Source organism: Zootoca vivipara, chromosome 16 (assembly GCF_965207765.1).
Source record: "Zootoca vivipara chromosome 16, rZooViv2.hap1.1, whole genome shotgun sequence".
Lineage (NCBI taxonomy): Eukaryota > Metazoa > Chordata > Lepidosauria > Squamata > Lacertidae > Zootoca > Zootoca vivipara.
In genome coordinates, this window is record NC_142599.1 from 33,911,849 (window position 1) to 33,931,353 (window position 19,505).

Genomic DNA, 19,505 nt, shown 5'->3' on the forward strand with positions numbered 1-19,505 from the left:
GGCCTCCTGCTGCTGCTGTGACAATACACAGCCGCTCCCAGCTGCCCTTTCACCTTGAGTACACAGAGAGAAATCAGCTTCGTGTAACTAAGCATGAACCCGGCAGCTGCGGAGGGTGCTAATCCCACCTACTCGCCCTGCGCGAAACATCTGCTTTCTTCCGCTCTGCAAGGCTGAGCTTCCCTTCCCGGTTTTTCTCAGGCCCCCGAAACCCAAGACACGGCTTGGCTTGGTGTTTTTGATACTGGTGGGAGCCAGGAAAAAGGAGGAGAATTCGCCTTGTTGGCAATTCCCCCCCTTTTAAGAAAAAGACGCCCAGAGATTGCAGCGCAGAATGCTATGCTGCCAGAGGGATGCATTTCAGAAGAAGAGCCCAGAACAGGGGTCAGAAAACGTTTTCAGCAGGGGGCCGGTCCACTGACCCTCAGACCTTGTGGGGGTCGGACTATATTTTTAATTTGCCTACCCATGGCCCAGAAGGATCAGGTCAAACTTTGACCGTCAAAGGCCCATCTTGTCAAGCATCCTGTTCTCCCAGTGGCCAACTTAATGCCTCAACAGGAAGCCCACAAGCAGGACCCGGGTTCGGGAGCTGCTCACCCCTACTGTGGGATTCAGAAACATTACTGCCTCTGACTGTGGAGGGAGAACATAGGGAGATCCTGGCCCTTGTGGTTAGCAGGCATGAATAGCCTTCTCTGCGTATTTGCCTCATTCCCTTTTAAAGCCGTCCAAATTGGTGGCCATCCCTGCCTCTTGTGGCTGGGAGTTCCAAAGTTCAACTATGCCTTGTGTGAAGAACTTCCTTTCATCTGTCCTGAATCTTCCAATGTTCATTGGATGCTCCCATGTTGTACGGTTATGAGAGAGGGAGAAATACTTTCCTCCATCCCCTTCCTCGACGCCATGCATATTTACAGGTGAAACTCGGAAAATTAGAATATCGTCGAAAAGTGCATATATTTCAGTAACGCAACTTATTTTTTATTTTTCTTTTAATTTTTACAAATGTTTTCTTCTGGAATTCCACAGTAATAAAACAAATAGTTACAATAATACAAAAATAAACATCGCTATTACATTTCATTAATTCCATTCCATTTATAATTGACCCGCCTAACGACAAATAATTACAATCACAACAAATAAAGGCTTGACATATCTTGCTTTGCATGTCATGCATCTATCTCATATATTGGTTTCACCTTTTAAGTTGCATTACTGAAATAAATGCACTTTCCGGCGATATTCTAATTTTCCGAGTTTCACCTGTACATAAATTGCTTTTGTGTCGCCTCTCGCTCAAATTTTCTCTCTAAAAAACTAAGCAATTCCAGGTGCTGCAATCTTTCCTTGGAGGGGAGTTGTTTCATCCCCTTGATCATTTTCTTGTCCTTTTTCTGAGCTATATAATATCCATATAATTGTTGTAATCTGCCCTGGGACATCAACAAGAACACCAACATCATCATCATCGACAACAACAATGGACAAGATCCGAGTGCAACAGCAACTCTAACTTCAGTTCCTCGGACAGTGGAGAGAGAAAATAGTCTCTTCTTCCATGAACTCATGTAATCTTCTGCTAAAGCTATCCAAGTTGTTCGCCATTATTTATCTTGCAGGGGTGAATTCCAGAGTGAATTCTGAATGGAGCCTCCCCTTTCAGAGGCAGTCTACCTCTGAATAGTGGATGCTGGGGGAAGAACTGTGGGCACTCAGAGGACATACAAAGATAAGAAGAGCCCTTTTAGATCAGGCTGGGGGTCAGAGACTAATGCAAAATGGCTACCCTCCCACCGAAAGAGCAGGAAAGAGAAAGAAACGTAAAGTGGTTGGGGGGAATTAATCTATTCATTTTGTTGTTGTTCATAAATGAACATGTTTGAAACCCTTTCTTCTTTTCTCAACACTGTTCCATCTTGGTTGTTATATCACCTGTCACTGGTGTGCTGCTGCTGCAGGTTAGAAAACATTTTTTCCTCCCTGAACCCAGGAATCATTTTGAATTACTGCAGCCAGCCACAATATGCATAGCCACAAATGAAAAGGCATAACTCAATGCTGCCTGGCAATTTTTTTTTAACCATCTTTATGGAATAGAAAGGAATACAAGGAAAATAAACAGCAAAACCACCAGAGCACTAAGCAGGAGGATCCTGGCTCGATTCCCCATAATTGTGCCAGAAGAGACTTAACCTGTTGAATTTCTGCCTGCTATATAGCACAAGAGCCCCATTTCCCCCGCAGTGCCAACCAAAGCCTCAGTTGTCATCCTGTACCTGCTTACCTGGGAGCACAAAGAGACTTCTGAGTAGACATGCCAGACCTTTGTAACACCACGTTTCTTAAAACAGTGCCTGGTGTTTAGCTCCTGCACAGAAAGAGCCTCTTTGTAAAGTTTTCACATTTCTTTTTGGTGAGCGAGGGGGATTTTTAAATAAAAAAATCATTTTACTACCTTTATTGTATAGTAGTATTTTCAGAAAGTAACTTCCTATTTCTATGGATTTACCTGATTCCAGATGACCCCCCCCCCTTACTGGAAAATGCTTCCTGGTTGCTAGGGAGAAAGGAGGGGCAAACAAGGACTAGTAAATAAGACAGAAGCAGGAAATGGGAAACCTAAGAGGAGGGGAAAGCAGCAGCTCTTTAGGATCCCCCAAAATTCTATTGCTCGGTCTCCAAACAGTCTCAAGGCAGTTCACAACATAAAATGGGAAGGGAGGGGTTGAACCCATGCTCCCCAGAGGAATGTTGGGATATAAATCAAGTAAATACATGGTTAGACCAGTATTTCACAAACTTGGGTTCCAAGCTGTTTTTGGACTACAACTCCCATCATCCCTAGCTAGCAAGACCAGTGGTCAGGGATGATGGGAATTGTAGTCTGAAAAAACAGCTGGAGACCCAAGTTTGGGAAGCACTGGGTTAGACGCTTGGAAGTTGGAAGAGCCTCTCGTTGAACTGGTGTAGATCACTTGAGCTTCTGTCTGCTGTAGTTAATGTGTGAACACTGGTGTGTGTGTGTGTGTGTGTGTGTGTGTGTTTTAATGTGTTTTTACGGCCATTGCACCAATGCTCTGTGCTATCTATCCAAAAAGGAACCTGCTTTGTAGACTGGTCCAGGCTTTGGTGGATGGTGTGGAGGTTGCCGAAATGCAGGTGGAATTTCTCCCCAGGGGCTCCTCCCTGCTTGGCTCCAGGTGATGCAGATGTTATTGATGTGTCTCAGGTAAAGGTCAAGCCTCTGGGGGAGAGGAGGCAAGAGAGCTTTGTTCCAATTCAGACATGTGATTGCATTCTGGCACTCTGCAAAAATGCCCATGGCGTAGCGATGCCGCTCGTGTTCCCGAACCTGAAATTATTGGTATAGAAAGTTGGTGGAGGAAATATGGGAAGGCCGGGAGGGGGGATGAATGGCTGTGTATTTACAAGTCAGCAACAAAATGTTGCCGCATTCTGTTCAGCAGCTCTGTTCCTCCTCTCTCTGGTTTTCCATTCTTGACCTCCCCAACATTTAGCATTCTGTGCTCATTGGTTTTCCCCCCTCCCCCGCAAACGATTTTTCCCACCTCCAGATCTTTTTATTGTTGCAGAATGGGTATAGCTCAGTGGTAGAGGATCTGCCTTGCATACAGAAGGCCCCAGGTTCAATCCCCAGCATCTCCAGGGACGTCTGGGAATGCCCCCTGCCTGAAATGATGAAGAACCTCTGCCTGTCAGTGTAGACAACACTAAGCTAGGTGGGTCAAGGGTCTGTGTCATTATAAGGCAGCTTCCTATGTATGAACTGTGCTGCTACCTTTTAAGATGTGTTAGTTTGCACTAGGGAAGTTTCTGGTGACAGATGTCCACTGCGAGAAGCAATTTCATCTTGGCTTCTTTGCCAACTTCTATGAATCCTGCTCAGACAGTTACTTTTATCTGTCTTCAAGGGCTGGGCTGGGAGGTTGTGTGTTTCCAGACTCTGGGCTTTGCACAAAGCCAAGGATTGGCTTTGGAAAGGAGGTGAGTCCTTAAAAGTCTGCAAGGTTGCCTAACCCCCTCTATGCTTGCTGGACCTCTCCAAACTGCAGAACTGGTGTTGTTGTTGTATGTAGCTGTTGATTAAATTTGTATACCGACAAGTCTCAGGGCAGTTCACAATGTAAAATAACAATACAAAATCGCAAAATACATAACAATACAAAGTTACCTCGTTGTTAGGTTGAGCTTAATCTCACCAAAGTTCAGTAGAATTAAATACAGCCTTTTGGGATTGAAAGGTATTTGATAGAACCAAAAAGGTTGTTTATATTGCAAAACAATGTGAATAACCATACTCCCAACTTCAGACACTATATCTTCTCCAAAGTCCCGTTTTGCTCGTGCAAGGAATGTGTTCCATGTTTGTAAGCAGTTGATCTTTCAGTGTGGCTACACCTGCACTTTGGAACTCCCTGCCTATTGACACCAGGCTGTACTCTTTCTGGCACCTACTAAAAGCGTTTTTTTAAAAAAGCAAAAGCCTATCCAGACGTGTAGAGCATGGAGATACAGGTTTTCATCTGCTCATTGTTGACTTTTAAAAAGGGTTTTCAACTGTTGTTTTTAAATGTTTACTGATAATTTCATTGTACAGCACTGATTGTAAACCACTTTGGGGTTGTTGTTGTTTTTTTTTTAAAAAAACCACACACAATCAAGTGGCATATTAATTTTATGAAATGAATGAATAAAAGTCAAGTGGGTTGTTTGGTGACTGGGTTCGTTTGAGAGAGGGTGGGGTTAGTCTGGGTTGAGTTTTGGCTCCCAGCAGAAGGGGGGGGGCACACATAGGAGCCCTGGGCCTCAGTCAGAGTATGCAGGATTTAATTGGGGCCAAAGCTGAAAATTGAAGTTAAACCTCGGAACTGTTTGTTGTTAGCGCTGCATGTAAAGTGTGTGGGATCGGGACCCTCTCCTCCCACCCAATTGATTTAGTATAAACATTAAGAACATCGAAAGAGCCCTGCTGGATCAGGTGTTAGGCAAAATATTCCTGTGTTGCAGAGGGTTGGACTAGATGACCCTCGTGGTCCCTTCCGACTCTACGATTCTATGATATTTCCTTGATAATCTCAGGCCAAAGGCCCGCCTAGTTCAGCATCCTCTTCTCCCAGTGGCCAAGCAGATGCTCCTGTGCGAAGCCCACAAACAGGACCCGAGTGCGATAGTGTTCTCTCTACTTGTCATTTTCAGTAACTGCTACTTAGCGGTATATATTTCTGGGGTGAGCTGTCCCTGGCAATGAGTGGCGGATTCTGGAGTTAACACCTGCCTGAGTTAAAGCTCCTTAATAGGCAAGGGAATCCTCGCTATGGTATGCACGATGGCACTCTCCCCCCTCCCTCCCCCCCTTTCACTCTTTCATTAATTAGCATTTCACTCTGGGCAATTCCAAATGGGTTTCCTCTCTGAATTGCAATGCAATCCTACCACAGCCCCAAGAGAGACTTAAAAAACGGAGTGTTTGTGGTTGGGAAAGCCAGGCAGTTGAGCTTCTGGCATGGAGTGTGGTGTGTATTTATTTATGCTGCTTGTTTTTATTTATGCAACGAGAGGGGGGGGGGAGGTTGCTGATGTGGGCATGAGGGTGCCCAATTGTCCTTGATTTGATTGGCTTCCATTATGCTGCATTCGGTAGTCCCTCCTCTGTATTATCTATCTATCTATCTATCTATCTATCTATCTATCTATCTATCTATCTATCTTTCTATCGATTGTCTTCCCCCCTTAATCAGATTTTCAAAAAAAAACCCCATACAATATAAAACCAAACTAATCTAAACAAATATGAAGTGGGGACAGGGCCGTCTTAAGAATGTCGGGCGCCCGGGCACCGTGGCGCGGAGATCGCTCTGGCGCCCCCGCCCTGCCCCGTTTCTAGCCGTGGCTGGTGGGCGGGCGCAGCCCCCCTGGCAGCCCCGCGCCACCCAGCCTCCCCCTAGAGCCGGCCCTGAGTGGGGAGGGGAGGGGAGGAGTAATACAAAGTCCTTTTTCACAGATCAATCTTAACTTGACCCACACAGAGAAAGGTGAATATATACATTACCCCCCCCCCCAAATGTTATCATACCGGTAGTTAAGCAGACCTTAACCTAATACGGTATTAATCGCTGAATTTGTCCGTGGAAAGTCTACGCTTGTCCGCAACTTGTTCATGTGTAGTGAGTTTGTACATACCTTCAATCCATTTGTTAAAGGGAGCTGCTTTTTTTTATTTTCCCTGTTCATCAATACCTATCTTTATCCCTGTGACATCTCCAGCAGCTAGATGTCTTAGATAATCTTTTCATAAACAAGCGTAAAGGAGTCCAGAAAGTTCTCAATATTTTTGTTGTTGTACGAGTCTGAATTTGAGGTCCTTGTTTAGTTTGAGCCAGTAGCGGCTGGTGGGGTGGAAGGCAGGGAGCCTAAGCAGCTCACAGCTCAGGAAGAAAGCCTTAGCGACCCTTGAGAGAGGGCCTAGAGCTCTACCTGGCCTTCCTGGAAGGCAACTTTTAACCTAACCAGAAAATATGTATGTGCATTATAGTTCAGCGTTTGCTCCAGACACTTTAAAAGCACTGTGATGCTCCTGTAAACAAGCTGCCTTTCGTTACGCTTGCAGAGAGCTGTTAGAAAAGCCCCGTTCCTCTCCCAGAACTACATTTCCCAGAGTTCTCTGTGAAGAGGGACTAATTGTTAAACCACTGTGGAAGTGATAGCTCTGTGATGGGGGCTATTGGGGCCTCCTGACAACTTTCGGCACCCTTAACAGCCATGGCTGCCCCCAGAGAATTCTGGGAGTTGGCGTTCATTCAGGTTAGGAGAGCCCTAATTCCCAGAAAAAGCGATGAAAAAAGAGAAAAGCGATGATATAGCCTCTCTGATGACTGTAGCTCTAGGAGAGGAACGGGGGGGGGGTGTTTCCTAAACATTTCTCAGCACCCTTAAACTACAGCTCCCAGAATCCTTTGGGGGAAGCCATGAGTGTTTAAAGAGGTATCATAGTGCTTTAAATGAATGTTGTGGATGTGTCCTTCCACTCTGCTCCTCCCTCCCCCTTTCTTCCCCTGCTGCCAACTTAGCATCAGGGAAGACTAATTAGGTACCTCTGGATTTAGGATGGGATTGCCATGGCAACCCGGTGGCAACGCTCACGTGTTATTGGGTGGGGTAGGAGAGAGCCCGTCTCCGAGAAATAGTTCTGTTGTTGTTTGGGCTAGAGGGAAGACGGATGTAAAGAGAAATCAACGGCATTCCCCCCCCCTCTGTGGGTTTCTGTGTGTATGTAATGGAGCCCCAGGCAGGAAGGGCCGAGTTGGTGGCTGGCGGTTGGCCCAAGGCCCCTGGCTCCCTTTAAATAGACTACAGCTGCCTTTCAGATAGGCAGGCATGAAAACTTTCCAAGCGGGGAGCCCAGACGCGCCTCTTGGTCACGATCGGGGCTGGATGATGGCGGAGGGTGGGAAATAATAGTCTGCGTTTCTCACACACAGTCCCATTACTACACCTGCAGGAAATCTTGACACTTCCCCCCCCCTTCCCCAATGGGGAATATTTCCTACAGGTGTATTAGCATGATGATTTGTGAGAAATGCAGGTTGTAAATAAGCATTGGTTTCCTATAACACACAATGGAAGATCTTCACCTTATCGGCCAGCGGGCATCCTCCCTGCTCTGTGGGGACAAAGGTTGCCTAAGAGCCCACTTGAATCGAGCCGCCTCCGCCTCTGGACCTGCATCCTGTTTTTCGCACTGGTCCCCTGGCCTGATGTCTCCAGGAAGTAGAGACTATTGAGCTGAAGAAGAAGGGGGCAGAGGCCGGAGAGAGAACTGTGAGTTTGGAAAGGGTGTCTTTCCTTTCCATCTTCTTCAGTATCCGCTAGGAAACACACCAAACTTTGGTACTTGGAACTGGGTGTGGGCTGTGCTGAATGGCCTGCTGAATGGGACACAGCTATGGGCAGTCTTGAAGATGCTCCAAACCTTGGGCCTGCCTACAAAAAGCAAGCCTAGAGTGAGAGACAGTGACGTCAGCCCTCCTTCTCTCTGTGAGACTTCTGTAGGGGGGGGGGGACTATGAGTGACAGCCAGGAGGTTGAGAGGGAAGGTGCGTCCAAAGTCGTCAACTGAATATTGGTTTATTTGTTGTTGTTGTTTAGTCGTATCCGACTCTTTGTGACCCCATGGACCAGAGCACGCCAGGCACTCCTGTCTTCCACTGCCTCCCGCAGTTTGGTCAGACTCATGTTCGTAGCTTCGAGAACACTGTCCAACCAGCTCGTCCTCTGTCGTCCCCATCTCCCTGTGCCCTCCATCTTTCCCAACATCAGGGTCTTTTCCAGGGAGTCTTCTCTTCTCATGAGGTGACCAAAGTATTGGAGCCTCAGCTTCAGGATCTGTCCTCCCAGGGAGCACTCAGGGCTGATTTCCTTCAGAATAGATAGGTTTGATCTTATTGCAGTCCATGGGACTCTCAAGAGTCTCCTCCAGCACCATAAGTGTTATTAGTAATTTTGTAGTAATGTAACATTTTTATAAGCTAACTATTTTTAATACTTGTTGTTTCAGTTGTCTGTTGTTGCTTGGTACATTGCTTAGATTTACACACACACACACACACAAAGTGCTTTTTTCTGGGGGTACACGGGGGTATGCATGCCCCTAAACATTTTGTGAATCTAAGTTTGGCCTCATTGAGGGGCAGTATTTCAATATGAGTAGGAAATGAGAGTACTCCTAAACATTTTTTAAGAAAAAAGCAGTGTGTGTATGTGTATGTACATGTATATGTATATGTGGCAGTATAGAAATGGTGTAAATAACAATAACAATAACAATAATTGGTATCTGAAGAAGTGTGCATGCACACGAAAGCTCATACCTATGACAAACTTAGTTGGTCTCTAAGGTGCTACTGGAAGGATTTTTTAAATTTTGTTTTGACTCCGTCAGACCAACACGGCTACCTACCTGTAACTAATAACAATAATTATTCAGTAAGTTAAGGTCACTTATGCTTGACCCCAGTGCTTTTTTTCTTAAAAAATGTTTAGGGGTACTCTCATTTTGACTCAAGAAAATCACCATTTTATAGTTCAAATCGGGAGAAATAAACACAGCAAATGGACAAAAGTACAAAGATTCACAAAATGTTTAGGCGAGAATGCTTACCTCTGCGTTCCCCTGAGAAAAAAAGCACTGCTTGAACCTATCCAATCACAAAAGGAAGGAATTGGCACATCTTGAGGGAATCCCCCCGAAGAACCAAAAAAGAAAAAAGAGATGAAAAAAACATTTCGAGAAATAAAATCCTAAACTCAGCGAGGATTCATCATGCTCAATGTCCATTCAATGTTAAGCATCTGCTGGGGAGAAACTGGGGCAGGACGGAATGGAGTATCGTGGAGGGGGGCACGGTTGGGTGACTGGCAGACATCCTTTTACAGGAATTCCCCACACTGCGACGACATTCTGCTGCCAGCCCTGCCCACCCATCTCTTCTAACCCTTGCCGTTTTCTCCCTTCCCTCCCCGCCCTGCCAGCTCTTCGTGATCGACAATGGTGCCGACGACTGGCGGATCGCCATGACCTACGAACGTATCCTCTACATCAGCCTGGAGATGCTGGTGTGCGCCATTCACCCCATCCCCGGGGAGTACAAGTTTTTTTGGACGGCCCGGCTGGCCTTCTCGTACACGCCTTCGCGGGCGGAGGCGGACGTGGACATAATCCTCTCCATCCCCATGTTCCTGCGTCTCTACTTGATCGCCCGGGTCATGCTCTTGCACAGCAAACTCTTCACGGACGCTTCGTCCCGCAGCATCGGGGCCCTCAACAAGATCAACTTCAACACCCGCTTTGTTATGAAGACCCTCATGACCATCTGCCCCGGGACTGTCCTCCTGGTCTTCAGCATCTCCTTGTGGATCATTGCTGCCTGGACGGTGCGTGTGTGTGAGAGGTGAGCTCGCGAGTCGCGCACAGATATGTAGGGGAGGTGCCTCAGGGAGGTGCCTCGTGTGTGTCCGGCTGGGGGCTGATGGGAGTTGGGATCCAGGAATATTCGATGAACTACAACTCCCATCATCCCTGTCTGTTGGCTATGCTGTCTGGGGCTAATGGGAGTTGGGATCCAGGAATATTCATTTAACTACAACTCCCATCATCCCTGTCTATTGGCTGTGCCGTCTGGGGCTGATGGGAGTTGGGACTCTGATTATACCTGACTCTTCTCAGTGCTGGCTGACATTTGTGTTTATCCAGATTTAGCCCCTCTTCTCCGACAACCACTCATGGCCCATCGGTTCCCTAGCCCCAATTGGGTAGCGTTCATTGGTCAGACCTTCCTGTCACAAAACCTCTGCCACAAAGAGAGGTGGCATTGCCCGGCGACAGATGACTCAGGACGAGTCTGCCTCCGATTGGCAGGAGAGGCCTCTGGCGAGCGGAGCACGAGGCAGGCGACCTCCGCCTGCTGCCCTCAGCCCATTTCCGTTTTGACAGGGGACTGTGTTTCTGCTCTTTTCACCCGTCCCCTAAAAACCTCCCCCACCCACCCACCAAAAAAAAGACCTGTTGCCACAGGCAAAAGTTAACCTTCAGTTGAAGAAGACAAAAAAGAAAACACCCCTAAGATGCGAGATCGTGTGTGCCAGTCTCCGAACCGTTTGCGATGCTGGGTGCCAGGGAAGAGTCACCACTGGTGGGCATTCCTGCGAAAATAATAATTAAGGGAAAGGACTGACTAAGCCTTGCCCCCACCCCAAACGCCCACGACCTCATTACTGCCTGGCAAGTGATGGGAGCGGCTTAGAGGGTGGAATATACCCCTGTTGCCAGGCTCTCTAGCAGCCAAGCTCCCTGGGAAGTGGACGGGGAAGGGAGAGAAGAATGAAAGACTCGGCAAGCGGCGGATCTTTGCCAAGGTGGGGGAGGTTGGCAGGATGCCAGTGGGTGCCCTGCAGAACGCCAGATGCCAACAATTCTCTAGCTGCCAGCTTCTTTTTCTCCCCCTTCGCCTTCCACACTGAGTAATGCTAATTCCACCCTAATTCCACGTGTGTGCGTTTAAGAAGAAGAAGAAAGATTCATTCTCCACATCTATCTATCTGTCTATCTTATCTATCTAATCTGTATCCTGCCTCTCTCTTCATTTAATCTCCATGACAACCCTTTGAGGTAGGTTAGGCTGCGAGGACACAGAGACTGTCCTAAAGTAACACCCAGTGAACTTTGTGGATGAAATGAAGGTTTGAACCCTGGTCTCCCAGGTCCTAGTCAGGTTGGATAGCTCAGCTGGTTTGATCATGGTGCTGATAACATCAAGGTTGCAGGTTCAATCCCCATAGGAGACAGCTGCATATTCCTGCATTGCAGGGGGTTGGATGAGATGATTCTTAGGGTCCCTTCCAACTCTATCCTGACTCCCCAGTGGATAATGTCTACCTGTGCTGTAAGAGGCAGTGGTATGCTGGGCATTGCAGGTGAGGAGGGTGTTGTGCTCAGGTCCTGCTTGCAGGCTTTCCAAGAGGCAACTGGTTCGCCACTGGGAGAACTGAATGCTGGGACTAGATGGGCCATTGGCCTGATCCAGCAGAGCCGATCTAGGTTCTTATGAAGCCCTTTAAGGGTCAACACCAACACAACAGTCATTTCGCAGATGCAATTCATGGGCACATGTTGTTGTTGTTGTTGCTGTTGGGACGTCCATTTAGGCTTCATTCCTGATGGTGAACAAACAGCAATCTTTAATCAGGACTACACCTGGTAGGGGGATGCGGGTGGTGCTGTGGGTTAAACCACAGAGCCTAGGGCTTGCCGATCAGAAGGTCGGCGGTTTGACGGGGTGAGCTCCCGTTGCTCGGTCCCAGCTCTTGCTAACCTCGCAGTTCGAAAGCACGTCAAAGTGCAAGTAGATAAATAGGTACCGCTCCAGCAGGAAGGTACATGCCGTTTCCGTGTGCTGCTCTGGTTCGCCAGAAGCGGCTTAGTCATGCTGGCCACATGACCCGGAAACTGTACACCGGCTCCCTCGGCCAATAACGCGAGATGAGCGCCGCAACCCCAGAGTCAGTCATGACTGACCTAATGGTCAGGGGTCCCTTTACCTTTCCCTTCACACCTGGTAGGAAGCAGATGCTCCACCACTGAGCTGCATCCCTTCCGAGGAACATCTGCCTTCTTCTTAGTCCACCCAACTCAATATTGTCCACACTGACTGGCAGCGTCTCTCCAGGGTTTCAGGCAGGGACACTTCCCAGCCCTACCTGATGATTGATTCTGGGACCTTCCGCGTGCAAGGCAGATGTACCACAGGTAGAGATGCAGGGAAAGGGTCAAGTTAAACACAGACACCCCTTTCTGCCTCTGTTTCTCTGCTTGCAAGGGGTCGATCTGTTCAGTGGTAGGGGAGGGGTGGTGTTTAACTTGACCCTCATCTCTTCCTCTTTGCAAAGGGGTGTGAGGACAGCCTAGCTCCAGGAGGCTAGCATGCAGAAGCCTTCCTCTTTTTCCTTCGAAAGGAACCCCCAACCACTCGACACGCACCGAACGCAGTGCTTGGGAGCTGGGTGGAGAGAAACCATTTGTTGGGGGCCGACAGTGAGAAAGTGTGCGTGAGAATATACATGCGCACGCCAAGGGTCCAGATGTTTTCACCGAAAGCAGGAACAGCTCACATGAGAGCAACAACTGGCCTCCAACCAGACACCCCCCAAATAACCCCCCCCCCAAAAGGGACAGAACAGAAATTTGGCTGCTGGTGCCAAGTGCAGATATCATCTGCTCTCCGTGGACATCCAGCCTTGTTTCTTTCCTTGGTTGTCCTCCCCTCTTCCTCCCCACACCCAGCAAGAGGGAGGAGTAGCGAGGGAGGGAGTTTCTTTCCATGGCTGTGGTACCCCAAATTAAATGAATCTGCTAAGTGCTGCTAAACAGGGCAAGGCTGGCTCAGTTGAGGAGGCCTCTGTTCCGATTGTCACTGTCTGTTGTTCTGTGTTTAAAAAAAGGAAAGCAGAGGGGTGGAGGGCATAGAAAACAATTGGGGAAGGGGTTAAGGTAAACACCACTCGGATGGGTTGGGTGGGGAGAAAGGGTTAAGTCAACCACTACCCAAAGAGGTGTATGTGAGGGAAGGGGGTTAAGTCAGGGTTCAGCAAACTTTTTCAGCAGGGGGCCGGTCCACTGTCCCTCAGACCTTGTGGGGGGCGGACGGCGGACTATATTTTGAAAAGAAAAAAAGGAACGAATTCCTATGCCCCACAAATAACCCAGAGATGCATTTTTAATAAAAGGACCACATTCTACTCATGTAAAAACACGCTGATTCCCGGACCGTCCGCAGGCTGGATTTAGAAAGGGCCAGATCCTTTAGTTTGCCTACCCATGGGTTAAGTTAACCACCACTCGAACAGGTGAGGGAGGAGGGAGAGGGTTTAGTTAGCCACCCCCCCCCCTTCCTGCATGCGGTTTTTCCTCTACTAAAAATACCCTTCCGCTGTGCTATGGCATTATTCAGCAGATACAGAGCTGGGAACCAGCACCCCTTGCTTGGAATAAATGTGCAGTTAGAGAGAGAGAGAGAGAGAGATATGCACACACACACTCTCACACTTTCTTTCTCTCTCACACACATGGAGCCTTGGTGTTCACAAACAGCCTTGTACAGGAGTTGCATGGGGAAGAATCGGGGGGGGGGGGCAGATAGAACGCACATGGGGTGCAGGCGGGACTCCCTGGCAACCAGGGAAGAGAGCCAGGAGAAGCCACCTGCCTGGCAGAGTAGCTTTAATTTAGAAAATGAGAAATGAGCACGGTTGCAGCGGAAAGGAAGCGGGGACAAAAAGGCATGTGCTGATCGGTTTTTAAAAAACCCGTCCTGCTCAAGGGATCTCTCTTTTGAGTTGCTGGAGGCGACTGTGCACTGGCCGGTACTCTGGCACCACATTTCCTTATGCCCCCCCCTCCAGGCATGTACACCCCCCCTGTTCATTGCCCCACCCACCCACTCGCTAGAGGAAGAATCATGGCTCAGCAGCAGACGGTCTTCTTTTCTTGCAGAAGGTCCCAGCTTCAATCCCCAATGGCCTCTCCAGGTAGGGCTAGGAAACCCTGCTTGCAACCCCGGGGAGCTGCTGCCAGTCAGTGCGGAGCATGCTGAGCTGGATGGACCACTCCTCCGACACAGTGTATTGCGTGACTGTAGCTCAGCGGTAGAGCGTCAGTTGGTTGCAGGTCCAGCATCTCTAGGTAGGGCTGGGAATGCCCTTCGTCTGAAACTTTGGAGAGCTCCTGCTGGTCAGTGTAGAACAGGCATAGGCAACCTTGGCTCTCCAGATGTTTTGGAACTACAACTCCCATGATCCCTAGCTAACAGGGCCAGTGGTCAGGGATCATGGGAGTTGTAGTTCCAAAACATCTGGAGAGCCAAGGTTGCCTATGCCTGGTGTAGAGAGAGTATGGAGCTGAATGGACTCAGTATAAAGCATCTTCCGGTTCTCTTTAAAATCAGGTGTTTGTGCAAAAACATGAGGACTGGTATCTTTATAGGGAAGGGGCTTGTGAATAGGGTGCACTGGGGGGGGGGGAAAGTGGCTTGGATCCTGACCAGCTTTCTGGTTGCCCCTCATTTTTAAAGGGTAGAAAGGCAGTGGGTGCTGCAACAAAATGTTTCACCAGGAAATGTTCCTGCCCAGGGTCCCAGCCACTTATCGCTGCCATTTTATTCTCTTCTCTTTTCCCTATGAATCCATCAGTTTTCTGTGCTTGTTGGGCATGCTCAGTCCTCACTGGTTTGCTTTGGGGGGCGGGCCTTCTTGTAGAATTCCTTCCAATTTCATTTTTGTACTGTTGCAAAATTTGGGGTTTCCCTCAAACCGCTGCTGTTTCTCTTGTACCTAGTGCTGTTTTGGCTACATGAGGCTACAGCTGGCGGAATGAATTTGCTTATTAATATATAGCAGCGGGGGTGGGGTGGGACCTTTTCCAAAGCCCGAGGGCTGCATTCCCCCCTTTTTAAAAAAATGGATTTTCAATTTTTCTATTTACAAATCATACTTTACTGTCCACCCCCATCGTTCTGCCCAGACACTGAGGTCCAGTGCCGAGGGCCTTCTGCTGGTTCCCCCACTGCGAGAAGCCAAGTTACAGGGAACCAGGCAGAGGGCCTCCTTGGTAGTGGCATCCGCCCTGTGGAATGCCCTCCCACCAGATGTCAAAGAGAAAAACAACTACTGTACCAGACTTTTAGAAGACATCTGAAGGCAGCTCTGTTTAGGGAAGCTTTTAATGTTTAATAGATTATTGCATTTTAATGTTCTGTTCTGTTGGAAGCCGCCCAGAGTGGCTGGGGAAACTCAGCCAGATGGGCGGGGCATAAATAATATTTTTTTTATTTATTATTATTATTATTTCTATTTGTAATAGATCCACTATTGCTGCATATCCATATATTAATCCACCCTACTTTCCCCCTTCTTTGTATTTGTTGTTCAGAGGATTATCCCTATTTGTCATTTCGCTTTAGCATCAACTCCCCAAAAGTTTCCCCATTCGCCCTTCATTGGTTTCCCACCCTGATTCCTTATTTTGGCTGTCATGCTCGCGAGTTCGGCGTCTTCTGTCAATTTATACCGCCATTGTTCTTTTGTTGATTTTCCCTTTTCCTTTCCAACTTTTAGCAGGCACTATTCTGGCCGCTGCTGTAGCATAAAGAAATAAATTGAGTACCCTCGAGGGGAGCTCATCACCAATTATCGCTAATAGAAAGGTTTCTGGTTTCTTTGGAAATGCATTTTTTAAAATAATAATAAAAAGCTCACCATCTTTGGGGGCATAGTATTTGCCACCAACTATGTATGAAAGATCCCTCAATCTCTTCACATTTCCAACACAGTTTGGACCCTCTCTTGTAAATTTTAACCAATTGACTGGGCGTCAGGTACCAACCTATAGAGCATTTTTTGTATGCTTTCCTTTCTCAGATAGCAGGCTGAAAAGTTTATGGTTTTGTTCCAGAGCTTTTCCCAGGCTATGATTTCGATGTTATGCCCGGTACCTGTAGCCCAGTGTACCATTGTGACAGAAGGCCACATTCCCATCTGGTCAACATTCTGGGGGCCACATCCCACTGACGGTCAGGACCAGGGCAAAAATGGGGGGTTCAATGAATATAAATAAAACAAGAATAGATTGTAGCCAGCGCCAGTCACAACAGTTTTATAATCTCCACACCCACCCACCCGCCTTTGAAGTCATATCTGTGATCTATTTCCCAGCTTTGTGAAGGGCTCGCGAGTGTCTCTTGAGGATGTGCAGAGCACACAGCTGAGCAGCCACACGAGACCTCCTTGTGTCTGTGCTTGGTTACATTCCCATGCACACTTGAAACCAAGAATGGCTTCCCTGCGGGATCAGAATATTTGAGAGAGAGGGTGGTTGTATCCTGTGCTAGCCCTCCTCAGAGTTAGACCCATTGAAATGAACAAGCAAACTGAGGCCCTTGTGTCTCCTTGTGTGTAGGATTACACCCCCGGGCCTCTTTCAGATGGGGAGGCAAGCAATCCTTCCTTCTCTGCTTCTACAGATGCTGTGGGTTGGTTTGAAATGGATAAAGGGAGTTTATTTGACGCATGGGCGCCACCTGCTGAGTCCTAGCTTCTTTCCTCTGCTTAGCCAGAGTCTATCAGCCACAGAGGATTGCTTTTGGAGAGGGGGGCACACTGCTTTCGGAAGGGACTCCTTGTAAGCTTGTTGGGTTTTAAGCCGGGAGAGCACTTCTGATGCCAGGCGGGGCTGTGACTTGAAAAGCGAGCTGTACAGAAACAGCAAGCTCCTGAGCATGCGCAGGGTGCTAACGAAACTGCTACCCCACCCCACCCCTTAGAGCTGGGGTGCTTGGATTTCCATGTTTTTCCAGGTGTAGAATGTTGTTCTCATAGGGCGTCTGCTTGTATGCATGCCTTTGATTACCAGGTGTAGGGAGAAGAGCTGGTGTGCTCAGGTCCTGTTGGGGCATCTGATCGCTTATTGTGGGGTCAGGATGCTGCGGTAGACAGATCCCTTTATTTAGCCTTTTCTTACCATAGAGAATACAGCTACCGGTGATGCAGCAGCTAAAAAAGGATCTGCAATGCAATTCTGGGCTGCATCAATAGGAGTATAGCATCTAGATCAAGGGAAGTAATAGTACCACTGTATTCTGCTCTGGTCAGACCTCACCTGGAGTACTGTGTCCAGTTCTGGGCACCACAGTTCAAGAAGGATACTGACAAGCTGGAACGTGTCCAGAAGAGGGCAACCAAAATGGTCAAAGGCCTGGAAACGATGCCTTATGAGGAACGGCTTAGGGAGCTGGGTATGTTTAGCCTGGAGAAGAGAAGGTCAAGGGGTGATATGATAGCCATGTTCAAATATATAAAAGGTTGTCATATGGAGGAGGGTGAAAGGTTGTTTTCTGCTGCTCCAGAGAAGCGGACACGGAGCAATGGATTCAAGCTACAAGAAAGAAGATTCCACCTAAACATTAGGAAGAACTTCCTGACAGTAAGAGCTGTTCGACAGTGGAATTTGTTGCCAAGGAGTGTGGTGGAGTCTCCTTCTTTGGAGGTCTTTAAGCAGAGGCTTGACAGGCATATGTCAGGAATGCTTTGATGGTCTTTCCTGCTTGGCAGGGGGTTGGACTGGATGGCCTTTGTGGTCTCTTCCAACTCTATGATTCTATGACTATTAGCTGTGATGATTCAGTAGTGCTTCAGGAGAGGAGAGCTCTCTTGCGCTCAGGTTCTGCTTCCATTGGGTTGGCTGCTGTTAGGATAGGATGCAGGACTAGGTGGGCCGTTGGCCAGATCCAGCAGAACCCTTCATGGGCCCTTCTGCAAACACTCTTACAATTGAGCTACTTCTCTTCCCTTCCAGCGCCATTGGAGAGTGAACCTGGGGCCTTCTGCCCTGCAGGTGCCCTGCCACCAAGTTGTGGTGCTTTCCTTAAATATACCAGCAAGACTGCGGTTCTCATGGTTCTGAAGAAAGGGGTGCTTTAAATAGGGATTTGAATAGCTGCCTCGTAGCAAATTGCCCCATCTAGTTCAATGCAATCTACACTGACTGGCAGTGGCTCTCCAGGGTTTCAAACGGGTCTCTCTCCCAGCCTTGCCTGGAAGGATGCTATCGGGGATTGAACCCGGGACCTTCCGCATGCAAATGAGATGCTCTGCCACTGACCCGTTGAACTCCGCTGCTGTCAGAAGTCTTTTTAACTGGAGATGTGGGGAATTGAAGCCGAATAATGCCATGTGCTGGGGATCACCACCAGGGAGAGAGCTGCCATTGCCCTCTGGTCCTGCTGCCGGCCTTCCTGGAAGACTAAATAAATTGGAGTCCTTGAAGAGTTGGGAAAATCAAATGAAAAGATTCCAAGAGCTCTGGGCAGGTAGTAGATTAATTTTTAGAAAGTTTTAAATTGAGAATAATAAGACAAATTCCAGTAGCAATCCAGTTTTTAGAAATCCAGGACAAGGCCCTGTTTTGGTTTATTCTTCATCAGCTCTAGTTTCATAGTTTCAGGGTCAAAGCGTACCATTCATGATGGATTGCTACTGGAATTTGTCTTATTATTCTCAACTTTAAACTTTCTAAAAATTAATCTACTACCTGGCCAGAGCTCTTGGAATCTTTTCATTTGGCCTTCTTGGAAAAGAGGCATCTGCTTGACCGCTGGGAGAAGAGACTGCTGGCCTAGATTAGGCATCCTCAAACTGCGGCCCTCCAGATGTTTTGGCCTACAACTCCCATGATCCCTAGCTAACAGGACCAGTGGTCGGGGAAGATGGGAACTGTAGTCCAAAACATCTGGAGGGCCGAAGTTTGGGGATGCCTGAGCTAGATGGACCTTTAGCCTGATCCAGCAGCCAGGCCCTTATTGCATCCTTGGGCCGTGAAGCCTTACTCCAGCATCAAAGGCTTGTGTCAGTTTTTCTGCCTTCTTGACAAAGGAAATGCAGGCTTTTCTCATTACAGTACTGGGAGCTGTTCTCCTCCTCCTCCTCCTCCTCCTCCATGTAAACCTCTGTTTGTTTGCTTGCTTGCACACACCTGCCTGCCTCTAATTCCCTTAAGGAACACAGTCAGAGATCTGCAATATTCCTGTCTGTCTTCTTCGGAGAGGAGACGTTTCCTCTATCTTATAATGAGTGGTGGGCTCTTGTGCTTTGCCAGTGTGTTCCACATGGCCCATAATAGCAACCTTTTCCCTAGCGAGTCTTCTCACCCTGACCTTGTTGCTTGCCTCGCCATCTCCCAGTGCTGGGAATCACAGCAAAGTTTTATTTTTAAAACCCTTTTTTAAAGGCTTGGATAAGTCATCCACATCACATTAGGGTGGATGCGGCTTTCTGACTTGTCAGGTCCTGTTCTGTTTTAATAATGTGAAAACTTAAATCGCTGAGCTAAGAACATCAGAAGCTGCCCTGTTGGAGGGAGCTTCCTAAGACCCTGT

General features: G+C 47.9%; 1 protein-coding gene across 2 annotated transcripts in view; it reads left to right on the forward strand.

The window, feature by feature from the left end:
- KCNN3 (potassium calcium-activated channel subfamily N member 3) overlaps positions 1 to 19,505 on the forward strand; it is a 98,503-nt gene that overhangs the window by 25,582 nt on the left and 53,416 nt on the right. For both annotated transcript variants that reach the window (XM_060269989.2, XM_060269990.2), the window contains exon 3: positions 9,556 to 9,974. In XM_060269989.2, the coding sequence (XP_060125972.2) occupies positions 9,556 to 9,974 (419 nt within the window). The remainder of the gene's footprint in view (positions 1 to 9,555; positions 9,975 to 19,505) is intronic.